The sequence below is a fragment of the Vidua macroura genome, chromosome 11 (assembly GCF_024509145.1).
Source record: "Vidua macroura isolate BioBank_ID:100142 chromosome 11, ASM2450914v1, whole genome shotgun sequence".
In the NCBI taxonomy this organism is placed as follows: Eukaryota; Metazoa; Chordata; class Aves; order Passeriformes; family Viduidae; genus Vidua; species Vidua macroura.
The window spans coordinates 15,271,267-15,295,339 of NC_071581.1; the positions used below are offsets into that span (position 1 = coordinate 15,271,267).

The 24,073-nt window shown below is 53.4% G+C and overlaps 2 protein-coding genes across 4 annotated transcripts; one reads left to right on the forward strand and one right to left on the reverse strand.

Moving 5' to 3' along the window:
* The first annotated feature begins 1,070 nt into the window (after window positions 1-1,070).
* FCSK (fucose kinase) lies at window positions 1,071-8,423 on the forward strand. 3 transcript variants are annotated; one of them, XM_053987627.1, is made up of 21 exons: window positions 1,071-1,144; window positions 1,255-1,305; window positions 1,391-1,516; window positions 1,638-1,710; window positions 1,987-2,084; window positions 2,231-2,519; window positions 2,722-2,826; window positions 3,156-3,283; window positions 3,386-3,487; window positions 3,936-4,106; window positions 4,180-4,247; window positions 4,388-4,758; window positions 4,993-5,203; window positions 5,309-5,475; window positions 5,577-5,804; window positions 5,939-6,082; window positions 6,237-6,356; window positions 6,429-6,616; window positions 6,791-6,890; window positions 7,409-7,632; window positions 7,818-8,423. In XM_053987627.1, the coding sequence occupies exons 2-21, from the start codon at window positions 1,303-1,305 to the stop codon at window positions 7,932-7,934; spliced, it is 3,033 nt and encodes a 1,010-aa protein (XP_053843602.1). In that variant the 5' UTR covers window positions 1,071-1,144; window positions 1,255-1,302; the 3' UTR covers window positions 7,935-8,423. The 3 variants fall into 3 exon arrangements, with proteins under 3 accessions (XP_053843602.1, XP_053843603.1, XP_053843604.1); XM_053987628.1 differs by having other exon boundaries at window positions 1,085-1,157; XM_053987629.1 differs by lacking the exons at window positions 1,071-1,144; window positions 1,255-1,305 and having other exon boundaries at window positions 1,429-1,710; window positions 2,231-2,311; window positions 2,400-2,519; window positions 2,685-2,826.
* Window positions 8,424-8,753: 330 nt separating this feature from the next.
* On the reverse strand, window positions 8,754-23,931 carry COG4 (component of oligomeric golgi complex 4). The gene is made up of 19 exons (XM_053987442.1): window positions 23,759-23,931; window positions 23,187-23,269; window positions 22,391-22,505; window positions 21,405-21,579; window positions 20,610-20,803; window positions 20,095-20,200; window positions 18,858-19,015; window positions 18,275-18,333; window positions 16,715-16,848; window positions 16,074-16,192; window positions 15,573-15,739; window positions 14,765-14,930; window positions 13,240-13,302; window positions 12,658-12,774; window positions 10,973-11,065; window positions 10,590-10,673; window positions 10,183-10,284; window positions 9,684-9,812; window positions 8,754-9,475 (listed from the first exon to the last, which is right to left on the reverse strand). Exons 1-19 carry the CDS (start codon window positions 23,903-23,905, stop codon window positions 9,341-9,343), a joined length of 2,346 nt encoding a protein of 781 aa, XP_053843417.1. The 5' UTR covers window positions 23,906-23,931; the 3' UTR covers window positions 8,754-9,340.
* Between the last annotated feature and the right edge of the window lie 142 nt (window positions 23,932-24,073).

Sequence of the window (24,073 nt, forward strand, 5' to 3'; positions counted from 1 at the left end):
GGGGCCGCCTGTGCCCACTCTCCCACCGGCATTTCAGGAATCCACCCCGGTGCCCAGCCCGGGACTCACCCCGGCACATCGGCACCCCCCAGCCCGGTGCCCAGCATCGGCATCCCCGGTACGCAGCCACCAGGATTCACCCCGGTACCCACTCGGCACATCGGCAGCCCCCTGAACACCCCCGGTACCCAATGCGATACCCAGCTCGGTACCACCCCAGTACCCGCCCGGCGCACCGGCATCTCCGAACATCGGCACCCCGGTAGCCATCCCCCGTTATCCATCCCGGTATCCACCCGGCGCGCCGGCATCTCTCGCTACCCTCTCTGGTACCCACCCCGGCACCCACCCCGGGATGCACCCCAGTGCATCGACATCCCCCAGTACCCACCCCGATCGCACCCCAGCACCCGCCGGGCACCCACCCTGACAACCCACCGCGAACCGACACCAGCGCCCACCGCCCGGGCACCCCTTCTCTCTGCAGGAGAGCAGAGGACTGCGAGCAGGAGCAACCCTGCGAGGAGCCGGACTCGTGACAGGGGTGGCGCAGGGCACTTAGGGGTACGCACCGCCGCCGAAACCCATTTGAGGGCAGAAAACATCACACCCCCATTTCCCCTTTGCAAGCCCCCCGAGATGGGGGAAAGGGGGAAGCAGCACAAGGGTGCGCTGTGCCTTTAAGGGGTCCCTGCCCTGCTGCGCACTGCAGGCTGGGAATTGTAGTCCTTCAGCACAGAGCGCCCCGGAGGGGCTGCGGGGCTTGAACTAAACATCCCAGCAGGCCCCGCGGCGCCGGGCTGGGGCAGAGGAGGTAGTTATGGCGGCGGAGTGGAGCGCTGTTCTCCTCACCTGCCGGCGGGGCCATGGCGGTGTGTCCGCCCTACAGCGAGGCAAGTGGCGGGGCGGGCGCCGCTTCTCCCTCCCTGCGCGCGGCGGCAGGACCGGCTCTTAACGCCGCCCGCCTCTCGTTTGGCAGAGCTGGAGGTGCGGCGGCTGCGGGGCGGGCTAGGCCCGCGTCCCCCCGCGCTGCTCCTGGCCGTGGAGGACCCCTGGGCCCGCCTGGGCAGCGGCGGTGCCACCCTGAACGCTTTGCTGGTGGCGGCCGAGCACCTCAGCGCCCGGGCCGGATGCACGGTGAGAGGTGACAGCCTCTGGTGGGTCCGGGCAGGCTGTAAGTCAGGAGGGAACGCTGGAAGTGATGGGGGGTGCCTGTCCTGTCTCCACTGACTGTTCCCTGCTGTCCTCTCCCAGGTGGTGACCGCTGACGTCCTGAGGGATGCCCGCATCCTCATCTTGCACATGGTGAGAGCCGACTTGCAGCCCAGCATGGGACCTCTCATTGCATCCACTCCCTCAGGGTGATCCCCTATATTCTCTGTCCCACCAGGGCCGCGACTTCTCCTTCGATGACTGTGGCCGTGCCTTCACCTGCCTGCCCGCCGAGGAGCCCGGCGCCCCAGCCGAAGCACTGGTCTGCAACCTGGACAGCCTGCTGGGGACCATGACACACCGGGTCTGTGTGGCCTGGGGATGGGGCCCTGGGGATGGGTTTGGCTCCCAGCAAGATGGAGACGGTGTTGGGTTCCTGGGCTTCTTCCCTGCCGTCCCTGAGCACGCGGTCCTTCTCTTGGCAGCTCTGTGTGGGCTCCCCACCTGGTGTCTGGGTCTGCAGCACCGACATGCTCCTCACCGTTCCCTCAACACCAGGTGAGTGGATACCAGCCTTGCTTCCAGCACCTGCTTTGGCGTGGGATGGGGTTCCGTGAACCAGCAGCACAGCTGCTTCAGCTGTGCTGTGCTCCCATGAGGATGCTCAGCTGTTTCTGTCCTGTGTGTGGCTGGGAGTATCCATTGTGCCTGCAGTGATGTGGCCAAGGCTGGATGCTGCTGCCACTTCCGCTGTGGTCCAGGTTTTCAGGCAGTTGTGCCAGTGTGAGTACATGTACTGCCCCTGTGGGCACTGATCTCTGTCTCTCCCCCCAGGGATCAACTGGGACGGCTTCCAGGGTGTCCGAGTGATCGCAGTGCCCGGGAGCCCAGCATATGCCAGGAACCATGGGGTCTACCTCACCAATGAGCAGGTTGGGGCAGCTCCCCCTTCAAGAGGCATCCCTTGGAGGTGCAGGGATCCCCAATCTTGGATCCCTTGGATGCTGAGGTCTCAGCATTGCTGTGGCTGCTTGGCTTGGGTTCCCTGAAGAGCTCACTGGGATGGTTCTGCTCCTAGGGGCTGGTGCGTGACATCATCTACAAAGGCACAGAGGCCCAGATCCAGCAGTGCGCAGGGCCAGATGGCACTGTCCCACTGGTACAGCAACACTCAGGCATTGGTGACCCTGCCAGCCCCGTCCCTTGTGTCACCACAGCTGCAGCCTCAGCCCTGATGTGCCTGGCAGGTGTGCGGGATTGTTTTCTTCTCCTCGGATGCTGCCGAGCAGCTTCTGGCCACCCATGTCATCCCTCCTCTGGACGCCTGCACCTACATGGGGCTGGACTCGGGGGCACCGCCCATCCAGGTGACAGCCCCTCTGTGGGGGACGGGACCCTTTGCCACACAGGTGTCACTGCTGGACATCTCTGTAGGGTCTGTTTGCCCTCACGCTGCCAGATGTGGGAGGGAGCACCCAGTAGCAGGATGGGGTTCAGGATGGCTGAACCCAACTAGTCCCTTGTCTCCCCAGCTCTCCCTCTTCTTCGACATTGTGCTGTGCATGGCAGGGGGGATGACAGAGGAAGATTTTGTGAAGGGTGGTGGTGATGCCAGTGTGAGGAACGCACGCTCCGTGCTGTGGACGGCTCTCCGTGGCTTCCCTCTTAGCATGGGTGAGTGCTTCCTTCCCACTTGTAGTGGAGTGTCCCTGCCCAGGCAGTTGTGACTGGGTGATCTTTAAGGTCCCTTCCAACCCCAACCATTCTATGTTTCGGTGCTGCGGTGAGTGCACGGGATGTGACCCATTCTTGGGCCCACTTCCCTGCATGGGTAGAGATGGGGTGGTCAGGATCTGAGAGTCATCTGTGTCACCCCACACCTGCGGGTCCCCAGGTCTTCACTGCTGCCCCTTCAACTGGGGATGTTCAGCCTGGCTCACGTGAGTGTCAGTCACACCCACTTTTTTTTGTCAGTGTGCTGAAAGCTCTCCTGTCCCCCCCAGCCTGCATTCCCAACGCATCCTACGACTACATGACTGCCTCTGCGAGCGACCACATCCGCAGCCTGACTCTCCTGCCTAGCTCTGCCAGCCACCTCCGCTTCTGCAAGACAGCCCATTCCCACGTGGATGTATGTCCTTCCATCCCCAGCCTTGCTCATGTGCATTTTTTGGGGGCTGCTCTGGGCTGTGTGCCCAGCCCCTGGTCCCACGTGTCTCTGTGCCCTTGGCAGCAGCCCTGTCTCTTGGAGGATGGCTCTTCAGTCACCAACTGCCTGCTGGAAGGAGCTGTGCATCTGGCAGCTGGCAGTGTCATCCAGCACTGTCACCTCCAGGTACATGACTAGGATGGGGGTGATGCACAGCTCCCAGTGCACTGAATGGGCAGTAGGGTGACATGTTGCTGCCTAGGATAGAGGAACCACAGCTGTGAGATTTGGGGTGCCCTTCCTCTTTGGGGCTGCCTTTTGGCTGGTGCTGGGCACCCTGGTGGCTGTCACCCTCTGCAAACAAGGGGTTGAGGCTGTCGCTTCTGGTCTGTCCTGAGCTGGGAACTATGGCAGACCCTCTCCTTTGGGGGCTCTGTTATGGCTGTGAGTCCTGCAGGCTGTTGCCTGGCCTGAATTTCTGTAGTCTGTGTTTCTGCAGCCTTGTGACAAAACTACGTCCTGCCACCTGGCTTGTGCTGGCACCAGCTTGTCTCTCAGGATAGTTATCCCATTCCAAGGTCAGGATATGGCTCTGATTTGGGGGCCAGCCATGCCACTGTTGCTTCTTCCTCAGGGTCCCCTGGTGATCGGTCCCGGCTGCCTCCTCTCGGGCCTCGACGTGGACTCCTCACCAGCCCTGCGGAGCTGTCCCCTGCGTGATATTGTCCTGCAGGGCCACCATGTCCGGCTGCGTGACCTCCCCTGCCGCGTGTTCACTCTCACTGGCCGCCTTGATGACTGGCAGGTGCGGGGGCAATGAGATGGCACAAGGCTCCCAGCAAAGCTAAAGTGTGATCAGCCCCTCTGTGTCCCTGCAGAGCCCTGTGGAAAAAGCCACCTACCTGAACGTGCCCTGGGCTGAGTTTTTCCAACGGACAGGTCTACGGTAGGTAACGTGTCAGAGTGGGACAGGAGACCCAGCTCCTGAGGTGTCATGACCACCCCAACCCATCTCACATTCCAGCTCCCCTTCTGGAAGGTGTCCTCGAGCCCCAGGGCAGTGTTGATGGTTTCTCCCTCCTTCAGGGAAGGGGACCTTTGGGATGCCGAGATGCCGCGGAGGAGCCGCTGCCTGCTCAGCGCCCGGCTCTTCCCGGTGCTGCACGCCCGTGAGGCGCTGGGGCTGGAGGATGTGCTGTGGCTGCTGGGCCTGGCCACAGTGGCCAGTGAGCAGCTGGTACGCTGGCGGACGGCCTGGCGTATGTCCTGGCAGGAGCTGCTGCCCTGCCTGGACACAGAAGCTGAGCTGGGTGCCCGCCAGGCTCTGTTCTTCCTGCAGGGCCAGCGCAAGGTGCGGCGGGTGCTGCTGGGGCGCCAGGACAGCAGCCTCCTGCCGCTTGCCCGCAGTGCCGTCCACGAGGGCTACCACAAGGCCATGCTGAGCACGCTGGATGAAGGTGAGCTGGACTCATGAGCTGTGTCTCTTATTATCAGGACTGTTCAGTGCTCCCCACTACCTTCAGTGATTCCACCCCTCTATTGCAGGGGTGTACCTGCAGGGCATCCAGCAAACCTGGGTGGGTGCAAGCCATTCAAGTCCCGCTCCCCTGGGGGTAGCTTATGGCAGAAGCTGGTTGGGGTACAGTGCAGTCTGGTTGTGCTTTGCTACCTCCTTTTATTTTATTTTCTAGTTGCCTCCACAGCCAGCGATGCTGGTGTTGCGGCACGGGCACTTGCCTGTATTGCTGAGGTCCTGGGCTGCATGGCACAAGGGGAAGGGGGCTTGCGGAGTGGTCCTGCTGCCAACAGGGAGTGGGCCTCAGCTTTTGGGCGCCTGGAGAGTGGGGACATTGCTGGTGGTGTCCAGGAGCTGGCTGCTGAGCGGCAGAAGTGGATGAGCCGGTGAGGCCGGGGCTGGCAAGAGGCAGGTGCCCCATTCCCATTCCAGGCATGTCTCCAGGTGCTGTCATGGAGATGTGGCAGTGGGCTCAGCTTCTCTTATCCCAGGCCAGCTCTGCTGGTGAGAGCAGCTCGGCATTACGAGGGGGCCGAGCAGATCCTCGTCCGGCAGGCAGTGATGTCCTCATGCCAATTCATCACCGTGGAACAGGCGGAGCTGCCACCCTTGGGGCACTGGGTGCAGGTGGTGTGTCCAGCCCGCCTGGACCTCTCTGGTGAGTACGTTCCCTGAGTCAGATGATCCTTGTCTCACCCCTGTGGTGCTGGGGGAACAGGAGTAAGGGTGCCCCGGGAGGCTGATGGTGAGTGTTGGCAGGTGGCTGGAGTGACACACCCCCCATCACCTACGAGCACGGGGGGGCCGTGGTGGACGTGGCAGTGCTGGTGGATGGGTGCCGGCCCATTGGCGCCCGGGTGCGGCGCATTGTCCAGCCGGAGCTGCGCCTCGTCAGCCTCAGCGGGACGCCCCGGAGCGAGGTGGTGGCAGAGCTGGTGTGCCAGGAGCTGGAGCACTTACAGGATTACTGCCAGCCACATGCACCAGGTGAGGGGTCACCTGCCAGGCTGGCTCTGTACCTGCGATGTCCTGTTGGTGCCAGGATGGCCCTTTTTGGGGCCAATGGGATGAGGGAGCAGGTAGCACAGCAGGCATCAGTTTTACTTCTTTTTTGTTTGCAGGAGCCCTGCTCAAAGCTGCCTTTATCTGCACCCAGGTTGTGCAGTTCCCCTCACAGAGACCCTTGCGGGCCCAACTGATGGAGAGTTTTGGGGGAGGCTTTGAGGTGCACACCTGGTCCAAGCTGCCCCATGGGTCTGGCCTCGGTAGGTGTGCTAGGAAGGGGCTGGGTGTCCCTCACTGGTGCCTGGGAGTTTCTCCTGCTGCCATTGCCAGGATGGGGCATCCTCCTTGCTGCCCCCCAACCCCCAGGGACACAACAGTGCCTCACTGCCCTGGCCCCACCTGTGCTCCCTCCAGGCACCAGCAGCATCCTGGCAGGAGCAGTGATGGCATCCCTGTACCGGGCAGCAGGGAAGGCTGCCAGCACTGAATCCCTTATCCATGCTGTGCTCCACCTGGAGCAGAGGCTCACAACAGGTAGGGCCTGGGGGAGCAGCTGACCCACAAGGTTGGGGTCCCAGCAGTGACTGATGACCCTCTGCCCTGCAGGGGGTGGTTGGCAAGACCAGGTTGGTGGGCTCATTCCTGGCATCAAAATCGGGAGGTCGAAGGCCCAGCTGCCACTCAGAGTGGAAGTGGAGCAGATCCTGGTCCCTGATGGTTTTACCCAGACTCTGAACGATCACCTGCTGCTGGTGTACACGGGGAAGACTCGCCTGGCCCGCAACCTACTCCAGGTAATGTCTGGGTGCCTCTGGGTGTCACAGGCTAGCCTCTGCTCCCCCTGTGGCCTTTGGTGGCATCCCCTTCACTTGTGCAGAGCTTTGCCACCCCAGAAGGAGCTGGCACCCAAAGGCCAGGTGTTGCCAGAACCAGGAGGACAGTGACAGGGACATTCTGGCCTCTTGCAGGATGTGGTGAGGAACTGGTATGCCAGGCTGCCCTCCATCGTGCAAAATGCTGACGCGCTGGTGAGCAATGCTGAGGAGTGTGCCCAGGCCTTGAGGCAAGGTGTGAGCCCCCTTCCCTAGACCAGGTTGGACCTTTTAACAGCTGAAGGAACACAAACTTTCCCAGGGAGAGGCTGGGCAGTCTTGGAGGGGAAAAAGGCTGGGGGGTGCAGGCTCTTGCAGCTGCAGAAGCTTCAGATCCTCCCCTGAGCCCACCCTCACCAAGGCAATACCCCAAAATTCAGGATTGAACAAAGATTTTGAGGAAGAGGGGGTTAGACATGCTGAATATCATTGATTAGCAGTGCGCCATTGGTGACAGGGCTGGGGGCCATGCCTGGTCAGTGCAGTGGCTTTATTTGGCTGCTGCAGAGAGGAAGCTGGAGAATTAAAGCAAGCAAATCCTCCCCCTGTGGAGGATTAAAAACAGCAACGTGACAAGGCTGGGGTTGCCTGCTTGGCCAGAAGAGCTGGGAGGAACTGGAAAAGAGAAGGCAAAATTTAGCTTGGGCTGAGCATGTTTCTGCCCTTTGGGTGAGAAACAGAGACAAGTAATTTGCAATATTCCCTCCTCTGCAGGTGACCTACTGCTCCTTGGCAAGTGCCTGGACTGCTACTGGCAGCAGAAGAAGTGCATGGCCCCGGGCTGCGAGCCGCTGGCCGTCGGGCGCATGATGGACGCTCTCCGGCCCTACGCCTACGGGCAGTGCTTGGCTGGGGCTGGCGGCGGCGGCTTCCTTTACATCTTAACCAAAGCCCCTCGGCAGAAAGAGGCTTTGCACCAGATCCTGGCAAACACTGAGGTGAGCTGTGAGCCCCCCACTGTCGCAGGCAGCTTGCAGCAGCCTTATATAGAGCATGAGGAGCATCTCTCCCCACCACACATGGGGTGTGATTGCTTGTTGTTCCAATGCCCTCCCTGGGACCTTGGAGGTGAGAAGGGGTCCTTTCCTGGCTCCTGCCCCAACCTGTGACTCTCTTTTTCTAGGGACTGGGCAACTTCAGCATCCACAGCATTGAAGTGGACACGGGTGGTTTCTCCATGGAGGTCGTGGGATGTGATACGAAGGATGGTGCTCACCCTGGAGGGGACAGGGCTGTGTGAAGGCCTTCAGCCCTGGCCCATTCCTGGCAGATATCCAGAACAGGTGCAGGGAAATCCCCACTGCTTTAGGGGAAGCTTCTTCAGCCAGCTCCAGCCGGTGCCTTAGGTCTCCATATGGCCTTTTTGTGCTGCTACTTGCCCAAAAGCCAGAGCCTGGAGAAGTTCTGACAAGTTGTGCAGGCAGGCAAAACTACCCCTGGCCTTGGAGGGACAGTTTGCTAGGGCCTCCAGCCTGATTTTGGTGTTTCACTCCAGTTTTTACAGTTCTCCAAAGGGAATAAGCTAGCATTTGTGATGCTGCATCTAGCAGGAACCTTCCTGCTCTTCCAGCAGCAGGACCCAAGCTGACTGTTCAGCATGCAATGATCCTGCACCAGCTGGATGTGGAATCAAGACCCTCTCCTGTCCTGAGGCACTGTTTCCACAGTGAAATAGTGAATAGCGAAAGCAAGTTACTAGTCCGTGCAGTGTCTGAATAAAAAAGTTTGTTTTCAGCATGTTTGTGCCCCTCTGTCCTAGCAGGGCTGCTCTCTCTCTTCACAGAATAGCAAAGGCCCAGCATTGTGTGGGAAGAACTTTTCCAGGGGTGGGAATGGCAGAACTTGCATGCAAGGGCTGTTCCTTCCCCTTCCATGGCCCTGGCTGAGGGAGACAGCACAGGACAGCAGCCACAGGAGGCAGGCAGGCAAGACAAGGAAGAGCCTCTGGATGCCCTGGCACAGGGCAGAAGAGAAGAACTGGAGCAGAGCAGAGCTCTTGTCCCACATCTCTCCAGCTCCCTCCAGGCCCACAGCTGAACACACCACTGGAGACTGCCACTCAACCAAGCGAGGTTTATTTACAGAGTATCTGTACAGAGCCAGCAGGGACACAGCCCCACTTCCTTCAGAGGCTTTCTAGTGATTTTCCAAGCACCTTCCCAAGGAAATCACTCTTTTTCCCTTCCACAGAACAGTTCCCATCACCACCAGGAGAGAGCCAGGGCTCAGCATTTGTGACTCCAGTAGCTGACCCTTAATCTGGGGGCACAGAGGGAACACAGCTGCAGCAGCAGATCCGTATTTGAGCCCCACAAGCCCCCCCTGTCCCAGCCTGTGGCCTCCTGCAGGGCAGCAGAGCACAGCGAGTCAGGAGCAGGCACTGGCCTGTGTTCTGAAAAAATAGCATCATCCTGCTCTCAGCATTAGAGATTCCTCTGGTGCCTTGTTTCTGCTCCCACAGAAGGATGGCAGGTCTTCTTGCCAGGCCCAGAAAAACCCTTTGCCCCAAAGAATGCGAGCAGGGCAGACATCGTCCCATCCCCACACCATCAAACAGCCAGCCCCAGGACAAGATGTGGGCAGGCTCCAGGACTGCAACCTTCCTGCCCTTAGCTCCAGCGTGGTGCTGATCCAAGCACTGACCAACTACAGGCGCAGCCGCTTGATATCCTCACTGCGGAAGTCGATGCGGAGAGCCAGCACCTGCCGGACTTCGGCAGGAGTAAGGCGCCAGGTGAGCGGCCCTGAGTTTGGACCCCAGTAATCCAGAATCTCTGTAACCTGGAAAAAGAGGGGAGCTGTAGGAGATGGCTCAGCACACTGTCCTCACAGTTAAGTTTGATCTCAAGCACCATCAGGCACGGAGCAATTTCTCCAGGTTCTTCACACCCTGTAGGTGTGATGACGTCTGTATGAACTCAATAAAGCCACATGCAGTGCAGTGGTGTTCCCACAATCTCCCAGCAGAAGCAGACCAAGTGCAGCTCACCCTTTCCAGGTTGAGGATGGTGGCCATTTGGGAAAGACGGGCAAACTTGTCACGGATAGTCCATGTGGTGACTGTGGTGAGATAGGCTATGAGAGACCTCAGCTCCTTGTCGAACTGCAGACCACCGAGCTGTGGGCACAGAGGGAGATCTGTTAACTCTCCAAGCAGACCATGGGTTGTGCCAAGACACCAATTAAAATCACAGGGAGACAGCGGGAGGTCTCTGAGCAGGCAGGTCTAGTTAAACCATTTATTGCAGGTTTAAGTGGCTTATGTTTACACCCACCTTAAAACCCAGTCCCCTTATTGGTGCCAGCTCTTCTCAGTCCCATCACAAACCCACTTTCTCCCTGTGGCTGCTGATGTTAAGGCATCCCCGAGCTGGTCACTGGTGCTTGGAGAGTTTCTTACAAGGTAGTATTTGCATCTGCCCTGCCCCATCCTTTACTGAGGGTTTGCAGTCAAGACAGACTACATGGTAGAGGAGTGTTTTGCTTACCCTGCTGAAGGTGGATTTGAGCAGCACTTTCTCCAGTTCAATGGCTATGAGACTGGTCATAAGACCAGTGAGAGTATCATAAATCACTGGAGACAGTCCAGCCTGGAAGCAGAAACCTGTGTCATTCTTGTCAGGAAAAACTGAGCAGAGCTCCCTAAAGCCCAAGGCTAGGAGAGCTTACAAATAAGGACTTGCAGGCTTGGCAAGTGGGGAGCACCACAGAAGTGATCCAGGTATGTGGTGCCTGCAAGCAGGCTTTGGGAATTGCAGGAGAAGGGGGTGACTGGATCCCTAAGAGCCCTGCAAGGCACTGGAGGATACCTCTGCTTGCCGAGCAAGGAAAGAGCTGGCAGATGCCACGTGGCGGTCTGGCCAAAGCCTGGCAGGCTGCCACCTCCTTCTCTCACCTTGAACTCTGTCATCTGCTGTTCCAGATTGACGATGAACTGCTGGACCCAGGGATCATTGGCCTCATAGTCACTGAACTCCTCCTGACAGTGAAATGCAGAAAGGGTTGTTTATGTGGCCTGAAGTAAACCACAGCCAACGGCCCAGAGGACAGGAAGGGAGGTCCTTTCTGGAGCAGCACTTCATCCCTTCTGCTCTTCTGCAGCCAAATGTCCCTTTCCAGGCTCGGCTGCAGAGCAAGATCTGGGTATTTTACTGCTGCTCTGTGCCAAGGAAACAGCAGATAACTGAGGGGAAGGAAACAGTGGTTGCTCTGACTGTGCTGCTGAGCAGGAGACAGAGTGCTCAAGTACAGCCAGAAGCAGAGAACACTGGGCCTCACCTCCTCGATGTTGTGGGAGACAGAGAGGAATAAGTTGATCCATGGCTTCACCTGGGGTTTGATGGCTGTGCTGTTGAGCTCATTGAGACCTTCCTGAGTGAGACAGCAAGAAGAAAAGACAGTGAGGCACAAAATCTTTACAAACAGGCTGTCTTTGATGCTGCTTTCCATTCTCAGCTTGGGAAACTGTCCCATAGACTTGCACAGGAAACTGCACCCATAAGGCCCAGATCCCACACTCTTCTGGTGCCAGAAGGCTCTGAGGACAGCATGACAAGAAGAGGAGGAAAGATGTAGGCCCAGAAGCTGATGTTGTGCTGACTTGTAGTGTGGTCTGAAGGGCTTGTGCTTCCCCACCCCATCCCACGCAGCTACAGATTTCCTAGCAGGAGTGATGCGCCTGGGGTAGAAAAAAATGCAAACTCCATTTTTTCACTCAGCACCAGTCAGGGCACTGTGACTGAACTCAACTGATGCCTCCCACCTTCACTGCAGCTTAGCTCAGTAGGAGAATCTAAAAGGAGGATAAAAGCTGTAACCACAGTTAATTCCCTGAATTAATCATAACCCCAGCACATGCTATCTCCCCTGAGCAGCAGGCTGTCAGCAAAGGCTGTTCTGTCCCCTGTGATGAGAGCTCTTAAAGTGCTCTCCTGCCAGCCACCCCTCTTTGGCTCAGCAAGGTGTCATGAAAGCTCACGCAGTATGAAACTGTGTCGGTACCAATTCTGACTGGCATTTGATAGAAGATTTTAACTAAAACTGGCATTTCTGAGAAAGCCCTGCTGGCAATTGTCCTTTTCTGAGACAAATTCAGTGTGTGTGTGACTCAGGCAGCACAGGAGCTTCCTCCTCAGCCTCTAGATTGCTTTGCAGCCACTTTTAAAACCACACCAGAGTCAGACTGGAGTTTTACTCCTTACTGATAAGCTCTTTGGTTTCAATACTGACCACAGTCCTCAAGAGGGTTTGCTGGTAGTGCTGAACTGAAGCCATCTGCCTGCCCTGAACTGCAAAGCCAAACAAAAATAATCTGACCCCTCTGTGAAGTACAAAGGCTAACCTGGTTCAAAATATTCTCCTTTGCTTCTTTCCACATGAGGTACTAGGTCTTCCTGCTTCTCTCCCTGCCAGAGACCACTGCGGCATTTTAGGACAGCAAGCCCCAGCATGCCATAGGAGACTGGATTTAGCCAGAGAGTCCTCTGCTCCATGCTGAGGGCTATTTGCATTTGGGAAAGAAGGAGAAACCTGAGAAAAGAGCAGTTCTTCTCTACCAACAGCCTGTCTTCAGCATTACTTAGTGAGGCTGTGGACAACTTGACAATGTGCTGTGCCACGAGGGAGAATGGAGGAGATGGAAATGCTATTAATATTTCTTTTCCTGGAAATGCAGAACCAACTGCAAGTCCATGCTGAGTGAAGACAAATGAAGCAACATTCCTTCTGCTCTGCAGCTGCTTCCAGTGCTTTTTATGCAGCTGCCAGCCGGTGTGGTTGTGCAAACGGGCTGGGCCTGTTTCCATGCCTCAAAGCTGACTGATTTGCTCCCTCCTGCACCCTACCCAGGACTCCTGGAGTCAGACATGGCCTGGCCTGAGGCTGAAGTGATTCCTGCCAGAGTTCTCCCTGAAGACACCAGCAGCCAGTGTTAGAAGGCAGGAGTAATTTGGAGAGACACTCACCTGCAGCAGGTCACGGAATTTGTTGGAGACAGCAGCCATGTCTGAGAGGCAGCTCTCAATCTTGGCCTGTGCCTGCTCACCCCCGAATCCTTGGCTAAGTAGTTTGCTGCAGTCACTCTGCAGGGAAGAGATCCATGAGCAAGCTGCAAATTAATAACCTGGGCAGTTTTTATTTCTTTGTGTTGCTGAGCTCTGGCTGCCCACCAGCGTGTGGGCTAGGACAGGAGCCCAACTCTTGCTCCTGCAAAGGCAGAGGCTGCTGGCTCCAGCTGCAGGGAGAAAGGACAGCAAGAAAAGAAGCCAGGGGCTGTCTAGCCTGGCACCAGAGAACTGCAGACTCTCCATGATGTACAGTTATTCCTGCACCAGGTTAGTCAGGCTGGAAGAACTGGTATTTCTGGCTGCTACTATCAGCCGGAAATTGCTCTGCCAGCTTAAAATTCCTTCCCTAAGGCTGGAGGGCAAAGACCTCAGGAACTCGGGCATATCAAAGTCCAGATGGTTTACTTGACCCCTGCCTCTGCCAAGGGAGGATATTACAAATTTGATTCAGGAAAAAACAGTAAAGAATACAGACTGTACCTCCAAAGTCTTCTTTAGGGTCATGATGTTTTCACTGCTAACTTCCACATTGTTTAAGGTCACCTGAAAAAAACCCAAAATAAACCCAAGCTGGATTAAATGGAATTTCCCAGCACCTCATCCCCAAATCCACACATTTAATCCATGCCCTGCTAACAGTACAGACTGAAACGCAAGTAGTTAAGGGACAGAGTAGCAACTGTGAGATCAAAGCACTGCAGATTCACAGAGCTGCATGAAGCTAAACTCCAGCAAGAGAGCACATGTGCTGAACCCCCAGCTAGTACAGAGTTCAAGACAGTTTACTGGTTTTCCTCATCATCCTGTTCATGATGTTGCAGTGAAGCCCCACTTGTTGGTGATGGATAGAAGCCATAATGTACCCCCAACTTTCTGTAAGTGTCATGAAGAACAGAGCAGGAGTAGCTGAGGGTGATGTTTTATACACTGTGTCCAGAGCAGCAGGGGAGACAGCGAGGCACAGACAGGAGGAATCAGCAGCCCTCCTGCCAGATGAGTATCTGTTCTCCACTGAATAGACTGTTCTCTACCTGCTGAAGCTGAACCAAATGTCATTATAAGGCTGGGGTTTGCACAAACAGGAAAATGAGGCAAGGTGACAGGTGAATGAAGAAATTCAGTGGAAGCTCTTTGCTTCAGAAATGGAGAAACCTGTAACACAGAATTCTATGAGATTAAGGAGTTGAGTCCCTCCTGCTCCCTTTGCTGCCTTCTCTCCTTGTACAGTCAAAGTTCCAATGAACCTCTTCAGCACTGACTCTTCACAAAAAAGTTAGAGGCAGACAAGTCATGGAGAGCCAGCCCCTCTCCAGTGCTCTCAGTCTCTGCCCACACCTGGAGAAAGCAGAGCCAGAGATGCTCTCCCAATGAGGTCCTTTCCACAATGCAAAGTCTACGCAGCATCCCAGCATGGGGAAGGATGTGTTACGCTGCAGAAGACAGGAGTGACAAGTGACCAGTTCAGATGCTCTCTGAGAGGTCTGGAATACTCCCTGTGCCTGTTCAAGCAAGCAGAGAGCTGCAGTTCTGCTGTTAGAAGGCAACAGGAGGATCTTGCAAGCCAAGCAGAGCAGACAACTCTGCTCTTATAAAAATGCCTCAATCTGATAAGTGAAGGAGTTGAGCTTGGGCCAGGACTTTTCTATCTGGAGGAAGGTGTGGATGAGATGCTCTCCCACCACCTCTGTGTGAAACCTGTGAAGAACAGGATTCATGGACACCTCAAAAGAGCACAGACTTTTCCCCAGCCCGGAAGGAATTATCATCACAGCAGCCCAAGAGGCACTCACAGGATCACAGTTGCACAGGCCTGGTGTGGAAGCTCTACAAACATGAGGTGAGGCAGAAGCATCTACCAGACATCCAAAGGTAGGCCACCCACCACACTTGAACAGGTTTTCAGGTTTTCTGATCACAACAATCACACCAATCCTGTTTTCAAGAGTTCCCCACTGTCTTTCTCCCCACCCCAACTCACTCTACACCAGAACAGCACCAAACCCACCAGAAAGGACTGCTTGGCCTCGTCCGTGCTTTCGATGCCTTTGGTGTCGAACTTGCCCTGCTGCAGGCTGCTGTGCATGATGTTCACAGCACTGGTCACCCCTCTCTGGAAGTCCTGGAAGGTCGTGGCTGGGAAGCCCTGCTTCAGCTTGTTGTACAGAACCTCCCTATAGGCAAGCAAAACACACCAGGGTTTAGAGCAAGCAAAAAAAAATTATGCTCTGTGCCTGGGGACAGCATTCTGTCTGAGATCTGACCTGAACAAGCTAGTGGAACTTAACTTCAAAGGGGAAAAAAAGGCTGGCAAATATCTCTTGATAGCATCTGAATGCTGAAAGAAAAACATAACTACCCAGTTTCTGAGCTTTCCCAAATATCCTGCCTCCAGCTGCCTGCTGTCTTCAGACACAGTTCCTCACTCCCACAATGGAATGAAAAATAGCAGGACAATTTCTGCAGTCTCACCCTAAGTTTGAGTTGTTAAGTGACCCAGAGAACAACTAGGGGTGATCATGTACCCTCAAGCAGGGCAGTACCCCAATGCTACAAGGCAACTCCATCTCATAGGGATTTTGGGCCATGAGGTTATTTTCTCTGTTCGTCCTACAGGTGGATCACCACTACAGTGAGAAAAGATGCCCAGATCCAGCTTCCCACATCTGCCACTGCTTCCTACGAGCATCTTCCATGGAGATGACAAGCCAGAGGTTCAGAGGCAAAGAACACTAGAAAGACCATCTGACAGCAACCACTGTTTGCAGAACGTGAGGTGGAGGCACATTACAATGAACCTGGTGTGTTTTCGTTACCTGAAGTCAGATTCCAGCTCGGTGGTGGAGTGGTTGATCATAGCACAGAGACAGTCTATGCTGGAGCTGGACAGAGCACGCCCAATGCACTTCTTCACTATATAAAACACATCATCCACCATGCTGGAGGTGAGCTGGCCCTTCTCGTAGCTGTCCATGGCAACAGCCTGCAAAGAAAGCTGTCTCAGTGCCCTGAGCTCACCGAGCGCACTGCCCCAGCAGTGCTGGGAGACCAAACTGCCCCTCTGCCCACTTCACCCTGAGTGGAACTGTACCCTGTGTGGCTGGCACCACTCAGACCAGTCTGCAGCAGCCCATAGATAGATACCTGGGGTATGTCTGAACTCAAAGTTCAGAAACAACCACTTGCTTTTCAAGGCCAAGGGAAACAAAAGACTTTCCCAACTGCAGATTTGTCATGTAAGCATATCCCTCCCTTGGGATGCTCACCAGAGGACTGAGGAGAACACACAGAAAAACATCTAAGAGGTTTTCCCCCACCTTGTTGACAGTCTCCCTCATGAAGTATTCCTCCATGGTGATGTAGTAGCCAATGAGCTCTTGCATGGTGCAGCTCAGCAGACAGTTGTTGAGGAGCTTGTCCAGGTATTTTTGATGCTCTGTGGAACAAAAGAGAGACCCATCAGCAGGAACCCAGGGCCAGGAGGCAGCTCCACCAAGTCTCCTTGCTGCTTGTATTATAGGACCCAACAGATACACACCTGCCAAGCCCAGCCTAGAAACAAATCACAAGCCTCTATTGTGGAGCTGAAATTACTGAGCTGGATTTTGCAGGTGACTAAAGTGATTTCCAGAGCTCTACAGAGTACCAAAACCTTGAGCCTTTTTTTTTGTGGCTTCCACCTTTAGGATTTGTGCCTGCAGTGACCAAATGGCTCTTCCTCTCTTTGGAGACTTTGTTATACTCTACAATCATTCTTAATGTTGGTTTTGCTGTTAGAGGGAACAACCAGTGCTGAAAACAGGTTTGGAAAGTCTAGGCTACACAGTTGTCTTCCACAGAGTGCTCCCAAAGTGTCTCTGCAGACCCTGTGTCACTCTGCTCTGCCACTAACTCAGGTATATCTCCACTTCTGGCTTTGATAAGCAGAGTCTATGAGTATTGGTACTCAAGGTGTTACCTTGCTTTACCTCCTCTGAAGCCATGGCATCTCCCACCTCAAAATCAGCCATTATTCGTCTCTTGATGAATCTCAAGTAGAGCTCACTGCGGGCATTCATCAGAGTGACTTCTGTTAAAATAGGGTCAAGCTCCCTGGAAGAAATAGCAAGAATCAAGACAGCAAGACTACAAAAGGAGAGGCACTAATTTAATTCAGTTAAGTAGTGTGTTCTCTGTTCCCTTACTATGAGATCAGTACTGCCCCTTTCCATCTGTACCGTTGAGTGGCAAAGCTCAGCAGAGTAACTGGTATATGCAAAGCATGCACACACACAGTCAAAATATCCCCCAAAATCTCCCCCAGGAGGTATCTCTACAATTTTGGTTTTTTTTTCTCATAAACTCTACTCCAAGATTTAGCTCCCCCTCTTTTTCCTCATAGATGTGAGGACATTCACGTTGAAATCACAGTGGTAAGGACTGCAAGACTCAAAGCAACCTGATGTAACTTGAAAATGAGCCCTGTTTTGAGTGGGAGGTTTGACTAGAGATCTTAATCAGTCCTTCCCTACCTCAGTTTTGCTACAATTCCATGAGCCCTATGTAGCCAGTGTTAGAAATGCTTGGTCCCTGCCATCTCCATCTATGTGTTTTTGTGCACAGACTCATGTGTTTCTCTGCAGATGATGAAGAATCTGTTTAAGCTCAACTGCTCAGGAAATGTGAGACAAAAAAAGCATGTTACAATGCAGAACACAGTGTTCAGATCAGAGATGACTGAAAAAAAGAAAGACTGACACATCAGCTTTTTCATCAGTGTGCACAGAAGAATTTTACAAATCCTGCTTGAAGCCTCATGGTGCACAAGTGGGAGAAGAAAACATCATCTTTATTTTACAGATGAAAAATTAAAAAATCATAAAACTGGGGTGCATGCAGAGTTAGAGTAAACAGTAAGTAGATATTACTGCTGAAATATTAATTATGCAGGCTCACAGACAGATCTTCCTTGAGGAACCTGTTTTCTTTCAAGGCATGTTTCTAGTCAGGCAGTCCCAGAAGGGCTGGGTGCACTTTCAAATGGCCTTGCTTAAGGGTTATGTAAATATTAACAATAAGAAGAAAAAGAGGGAGATTGAAAGCACTGCAGTTTGTTGTCAAGAAATTGATGGTACGGAGCTGCTGGAGATTAAGTAAGATCCAAAGATTTATTCCTGTTTCTGTCATAAATTATCTGTCAAGAGAGCTGCCCTGTTTTGTGGGCTCCAAGGACTGTACTCTGGCCATGAAAGGGTAGTGGGCACAGGCAGTTAAAATCTCAGTCCTTCGTGTGCAGTAATATCGACAACCCTCCAGGAATGCTTAGAGCCAAGGCTTAGAATTAATGGCTAAGCAAAATAAAACCTCAGTACAGAAGCTTTTTTTAAAGAAGGGCAGTGAAGGGCACCTAACGATTGGATTTTTTAAATTAATCCCCACAAAGCTTTTGGAAGAGTGGGAGAGTTATCTAAATGCTAAGTAGCGTTAATAACAATTCAAGAGTGAAAGGTTGGAGAGCATAAAGAGTTTTTCTTTGTACCTTGGTTCAATCTTCTCTGCAGAAGAACTTCTCATCATGCTATTCTGGACTTGCTGGAACTGCAATCACAAAAGAAAGGGAGTCTTTGCTGATGACTTGGAGTTACCAGACGCTTCTTGTGCTATCGCCTAAGGAAGTGCTTACTCTCTGGGGGTAATAGGAATGCTTTGCAGGAAGCACTGCCAGAGAAGGGAATCATGTAAGTTCACTTCCTCCTCCTCCAAGGCTCATCCTGCCAGGAAGGGTGGTGGGATGGGACTTGACCAGAGGCAGCAAGGTATGTGACCATGAGACAGTAACAGCAGCCCTGCATCTAAGCAGGAACAAGACAGTGGGGAAGGTGCAGACTTGCACAGCAAAGAGTGCCCAGGGTGCATTTACCATGCTCCCAATGAATACTTCTCCGCATCAGAAAGCACAGTTACAGACTGAACCCCTTCAGCTATCAGGGTCAATAAGTAGTAAAGCAAGGATTCTCTCAATACACAAGGTCAAACTCTGCTGCCTCTATGGCAGAGGGAGCCCCACAGAACTGGATGGAGGGCACAGTTGGCTGCATCAAGCAGCCTCACACTGCTCTTACCTGCCTGTGATAGTCCCTCTCCTTGATGAACTTGTCCACAACCTTCTCCACCTGCCGGTCACACTCCACCTGCAGGTGCTTGATGAGGGTGTAGAGCCTCCCTGGCCCGTAGTAGGTCTCCACGATGGGCTGGTGGGTCTCCACAATGCGAGCAATCCCTGTGGGGAGAGGAGAGAGACTCAACCAGCAGTTCCCAGAGCACAGCAGAGCTACACAGGTCCACAGACCAGACCTAAAAACGGATCATTCACTCCACAGATAGAGTACAAATCTCCTGGAGCAGAAGCCATCTCTCTGTCCCCAAAGAGAACTCCTGCCATGCCCTGTGTGCCAGCCGCCCTTCAGCCCAGCAAGATACACGGTACAAAGCTTCCCCAGGACAAAGCCACACAAGCTAAATGTGGCAGGGGGCACAACTGCCACCCAAATGCAGTCCCAGCTTTTAGCACCTGCAACATTACAGGGAAAAATCAACCCAGGGATGGCTCTGGGGCACATACTTGCTGCAGAGAGCAAGCATTAGCAAAGGCAAGAACTCCTTGGAGGAAAAACTCATCTCCAAGGAAGAGATAACTACAATATTGCCTTCTTCTCACAAACGCTCTACTCCAAAAGTTAGCAATGCTCCCCCTGCTTTTAACACTACTGCCAAGAAAGCTCTACTGCTGCCAGGCTGGGAGAGTAACTTGGCAAGGGTGCAGCCTGGAACTAGAGCAGATTTCATGGAGAAGGTGGTTAACCACCATGGGATCTCAAGTACTGTCTGTGGCATTCCCACAGAGCATTCATATTCCCTTCTCTCCCGTCCTTCTCTGCTTTCAAGTTCCCATGGTGCTTCTTTAAGAGCCAGGCCTGGAGGCACCAACAGCTGCTTATCCCTAAAGGATCTGATTTGTTTGTCTGGAGAGCTGCAAGTCTGAAGAAACCTCCAGGGAATGCCCATTTGTTTAGAGGATGCAGAGAACAGGAAGAGTCTGATTCCTGGAGGGAGCCAACAAATCCTTTGCAAATACACTTTGTGCCTGTACAAGATGTACATAAGAAAACTTGCTTACTGTGATGCCCTCTCCTGGTTGGAATAATTCCTACTAGTTGTGTCCCTGTCCCTCGAGTGAGACACCTGTAGCTCAAAGGGGAATGAGGCATTTTGTGAGCTAAAATTAAAAGCATTTAAATTGATGGATGGTCTCATCATGGACTATTTGCAATCAATCAGGAAAGAGGAAAGGAAGATTACCTTCAAAGAGGAGTGTCAGGGTATCTGCAAAGATGACAGCAGCTCGACGGTCGCTCATGTCTGTCCCCATCACCAGCTGCAGGTTCTCTTCTGCTTTGTTGGCCACCTGCATGGCAACAGGACCAGTCAGCTGAACACCCAAAGGTATTCTTCAACCCACAGGTCCTCTGTCCTTGCCCTAGAGAGCTTTCGTTTGCCTTCCCAATGCAAGAGCTATTGCTGTTGCTCCTCCTTTGAACAGGGATCCTTTCCTCTCTTGTGGAAAACTCAAGGCTCAAGGAAAGGCAAAAACTTGCTCTTCTCTTTCCAGGCTCATTGGATAATTTTTAAGCAAGTGCACAGAGCAAGACACAGACACCAGAAAACCCATCCCAGCATGCAAATGCAGGGAGAGATATGAACTAAGGCCAGTGCTATTTTTTAAGGTTAACAAGCCACTGCCAAAATCTCCTTCCACAACATCTGTCGACAGAGATTGGGTTTTGCTTTCCCCTGGATGTCACAGAGCCTGTTACCTGCTTGCAGAGGTACTCAGAGAACTTGCTCAGCCCCTCTTCATGTAAACCTAGCAGAGGAAAGATCTTGAAGAACCGTTCCACCTGGGGCAGGTCTCCCTGCTTCATAGCTGCATCAAATTTCTCCGTAACAATTGTCTTCAGGCGCTGCTCTGCTTCCTGCAGGAGTTTCAGGTTAGCATCAATTATTCCCCCTGGTCAAAAGGATAGAAAAGAAAGGGAAAAGCAACAGCACAATGTCAATACTGTATCATGGGCTACTTTTTTTTCCTAGGAGAGAGACCAGTACTGTGTAGCCCCAGGCTGAGAAGGCAGTAGACACACTGGAATTCCTCTACAGGCACAGACAGACATGTTGGTATGTGATGTAATGTTGTGATTTTGCATGAAGCATGACAACACATCCACTGGCATTTTCCTCTTAGGAATCTAGCAATTTACTCCCTCATTTCCAGATGCTCTGCTTGGTAGCACACTGTGACACAAGAACAATTCCTGACAGAGCCTTCTCCCTCACTTCTGCTGGCCTGAACATTTTGTCCTTAGCTTAGTTAGCAGCTGAAGTGCTATTACAGCTGTGTACCACGAACGTCCTTTTCAATTAATGATAATTCTGGTGTAATAACGCTTCAAAAATCTTCACCCCTAAGTCAGTCTATAAAACACTAAGATCTCTGGCCAGCATTAGATTTTCTGCTTTGTCTGTTGGGCTGACACAACCCATGGGAAATGAGCAGCCTCTAGATATCCATTGGGAAGGTGACTCATCAGCATCTCCTCACAAACACTGCTTACCTTCCTTGCCCTGACGACTGAGCTCAATCACTGACTTGTCCAGAGACAGATAGCGATGGATATGAGCTGCTGCTTGCTCATAGTCTTCATTTCTCAGGGCTGTCTGAACTCCATCCATGCAGAACTTCAGGTCAAGGATGTCATCAGCTCTCTGAATGGCCTGATAGAGTCGGTTCTGAAAGAAAGGCAACCAGTAATGTTTCCAGCTGTGGGATGGACAGGTAGAGGGATCTGTCAGAAGACAGTGTGAGGGAAAAACAGACTGAAGCAATACTTCTCTATACAGCAAAACTCCTACGTAAGCAAAAATCCCACACTACTTAAAAAGTGCTAAGACCAGTGGCTCCACAGGATGAACAGCATATGTCAAAACTGAGGCTGAACTTGGAGGCCACAGCTCTCTGTAACAAACAGGCAGAGACCAGAGATGACACCACACATGATCTGTTTGATCTGAGCACTTGTGCCGAGTGCTGGCATCGACACCCCTCAGCCTGTCCCCAGACAAGGAACAGAATAGCCCAGATTCCTGACCTGGCTTGGGTGACAATGGCCATCTCCACTGTCCTCAGCACTGTGTAGCTGCCAAGATTGTTAGTCACCCTATTCAGGTATTCTACCAGGAGCTGCGTGGACAGAAGGGGATGCTGGAGAACCAGCCGCTATATGAAGGAGCATCCCTGGAAGCGTTCAGGGCCAGGCTGGATGGGGCTCTGAGCAGCCTGGTCTAGTGAAAGGTGTCCATGTCAACTGCAGAAGAGTTGGGAATGAGAGGAGCTTTAAGGTCCCTGCCAGCCCAAACCATTCTATCATTCCACCAGTCTTATACCATTCAATACCCAGGAGCCCAGAAATAGACAGCTAAAATAAAAAAACATAGCAGTTTCCAGCCCACCTGCCCACCAAAGGCAGGGCACATGTGCTGTGCTGTGAGCACAGAACACAGCCTGGTGGTGACAAGTTCCAACCCCCCTGAGCCCAGTTACCTTGGCAAGGTCGAGCTGACGGACTTTGCTGCTGACGTTCTCGGCCAGGTTGCAGGTGAAGGTGATCATCCCTGCCAGCTGCTGGGCATCCCCCTCGATCAGCTGCAGGTTAGGGCTGGGAACACACGGGAACTGAGCGTGAGATGCGCACACTGACCACCAGGACGGTGTGCAAAGAGGATGGCTCCTCCTCCAGATACAGCTGGTCCTGTCACAACACTCTCACTCATTTCACTCCCTTCCTCTGGGAGCAAAGCAGGAGAAAGGAACAGACTGGCGGCTTTGGAAGAGGCTGCACAGACCAACTGTGCCTTGCTACCACACAGGGCATGAACAAGCCACTGGGCCCTTATGACATTCTCCACTTCTGAAGTGGAGGTGAAGACTGGAAACCTTTCCTCAGAGCTAGACACGAGGCCATTTAGGCTGATTTTCCAGCCTGCCTGCATAAGTTCACCCTGAAGAGGCAGTAATATTTGTTCACACCTGTAGACAGCCTGCCTGCACAAAACACCTGATCCAAGAAGTGATGCTGAAACCTGGCATCCTCTGAGATGACACTTTCAAAAAGCTTCTAAGCCTACACCAAAATGTGGGTCAGTCTGGGTGAGGGCACAGCTGTCAGTGCTGCTGAGAAGAACTGGGCCCCTGGGGATGAGGATCCAACTCATGTTCCCTACCACAAACTGATTTAAAGTCTGACATTTTCTGAGAATGGATGTGTTTCCCCTGCAACACCGAAAGGAGTATCTGGGTCATGCAACAAGGAGAAGGAAGTGGGGGTTGGAACACTAACCCCATGCGATGAAGAGCAACCATCTTATTCTCTATAGTGCTTTGCTGCTCCAGGAGGGAATCCAGCTCTTCCTGCACGACTTTCTGAAAAAAAAAAAAAAAAAAAAAAAAAAAAAAAAAAAAAAAAGTATGAAGGAGGTGTTGCGTGACTTCAGCTCTCCTCCAGACCAGCAATTTATCACAGACCCTACATCCAAAACAAGGACACAAGGCATTAGTGCTTCCAAGAGCTCATAGGACAAATAAATCCTTTCTAAGCTCTCTTTAATCCTCTAAAACTTTATGTTTTTTCTATTTGAAAGCATCGGTTTTGGAATCCTCATCACACCGCTTTTAAGTCAGATAACCCACAAACTCCTCCCCTGGCCGGGCTGCCAGTGCACGAGATCCCAGAATCTCCACGCTGGCCGCGATTCAGGGATCCGCGGAGGCGCCACCGACCCCCGGCCAGGCCCCAGGGGCGGCAAGTCCGTATCAAACACTTCTAGAGAGTATGCAACAATGAGGGGCACAGCGACAGCGAGGTATTCGCTTTTCGGGGCCCCGCTGCCTCCCATGCCCGGCCCCACACACCTCCTCCTCACACAGCCGGCTGTAGGCGGCCTCCAGGTCCGCCAGATCGGTCAGCGACTGGATCCGCTCCATGGACAGGGCGGAGGCGGCGGGGCCGCCACTTTCCCCTGGCGGCGCCTTCGGCCCCGGCGCCGTGGCCGCCGCCATCTTGGCACACAGCTGACGCGGTCGATACCGCCGTGAGGCCCGGCGGGACCGTCAGAGGCGTGCCTGAGCCTTGGCGCCGCTCGGCTCCGCCCGGCAGCGAGGGAAGCGAACGCTCCTCGCGGCCTCCATGCTAGAAGGAGGCTGAGGGTTTTCTTGAGGGGGCTCTTG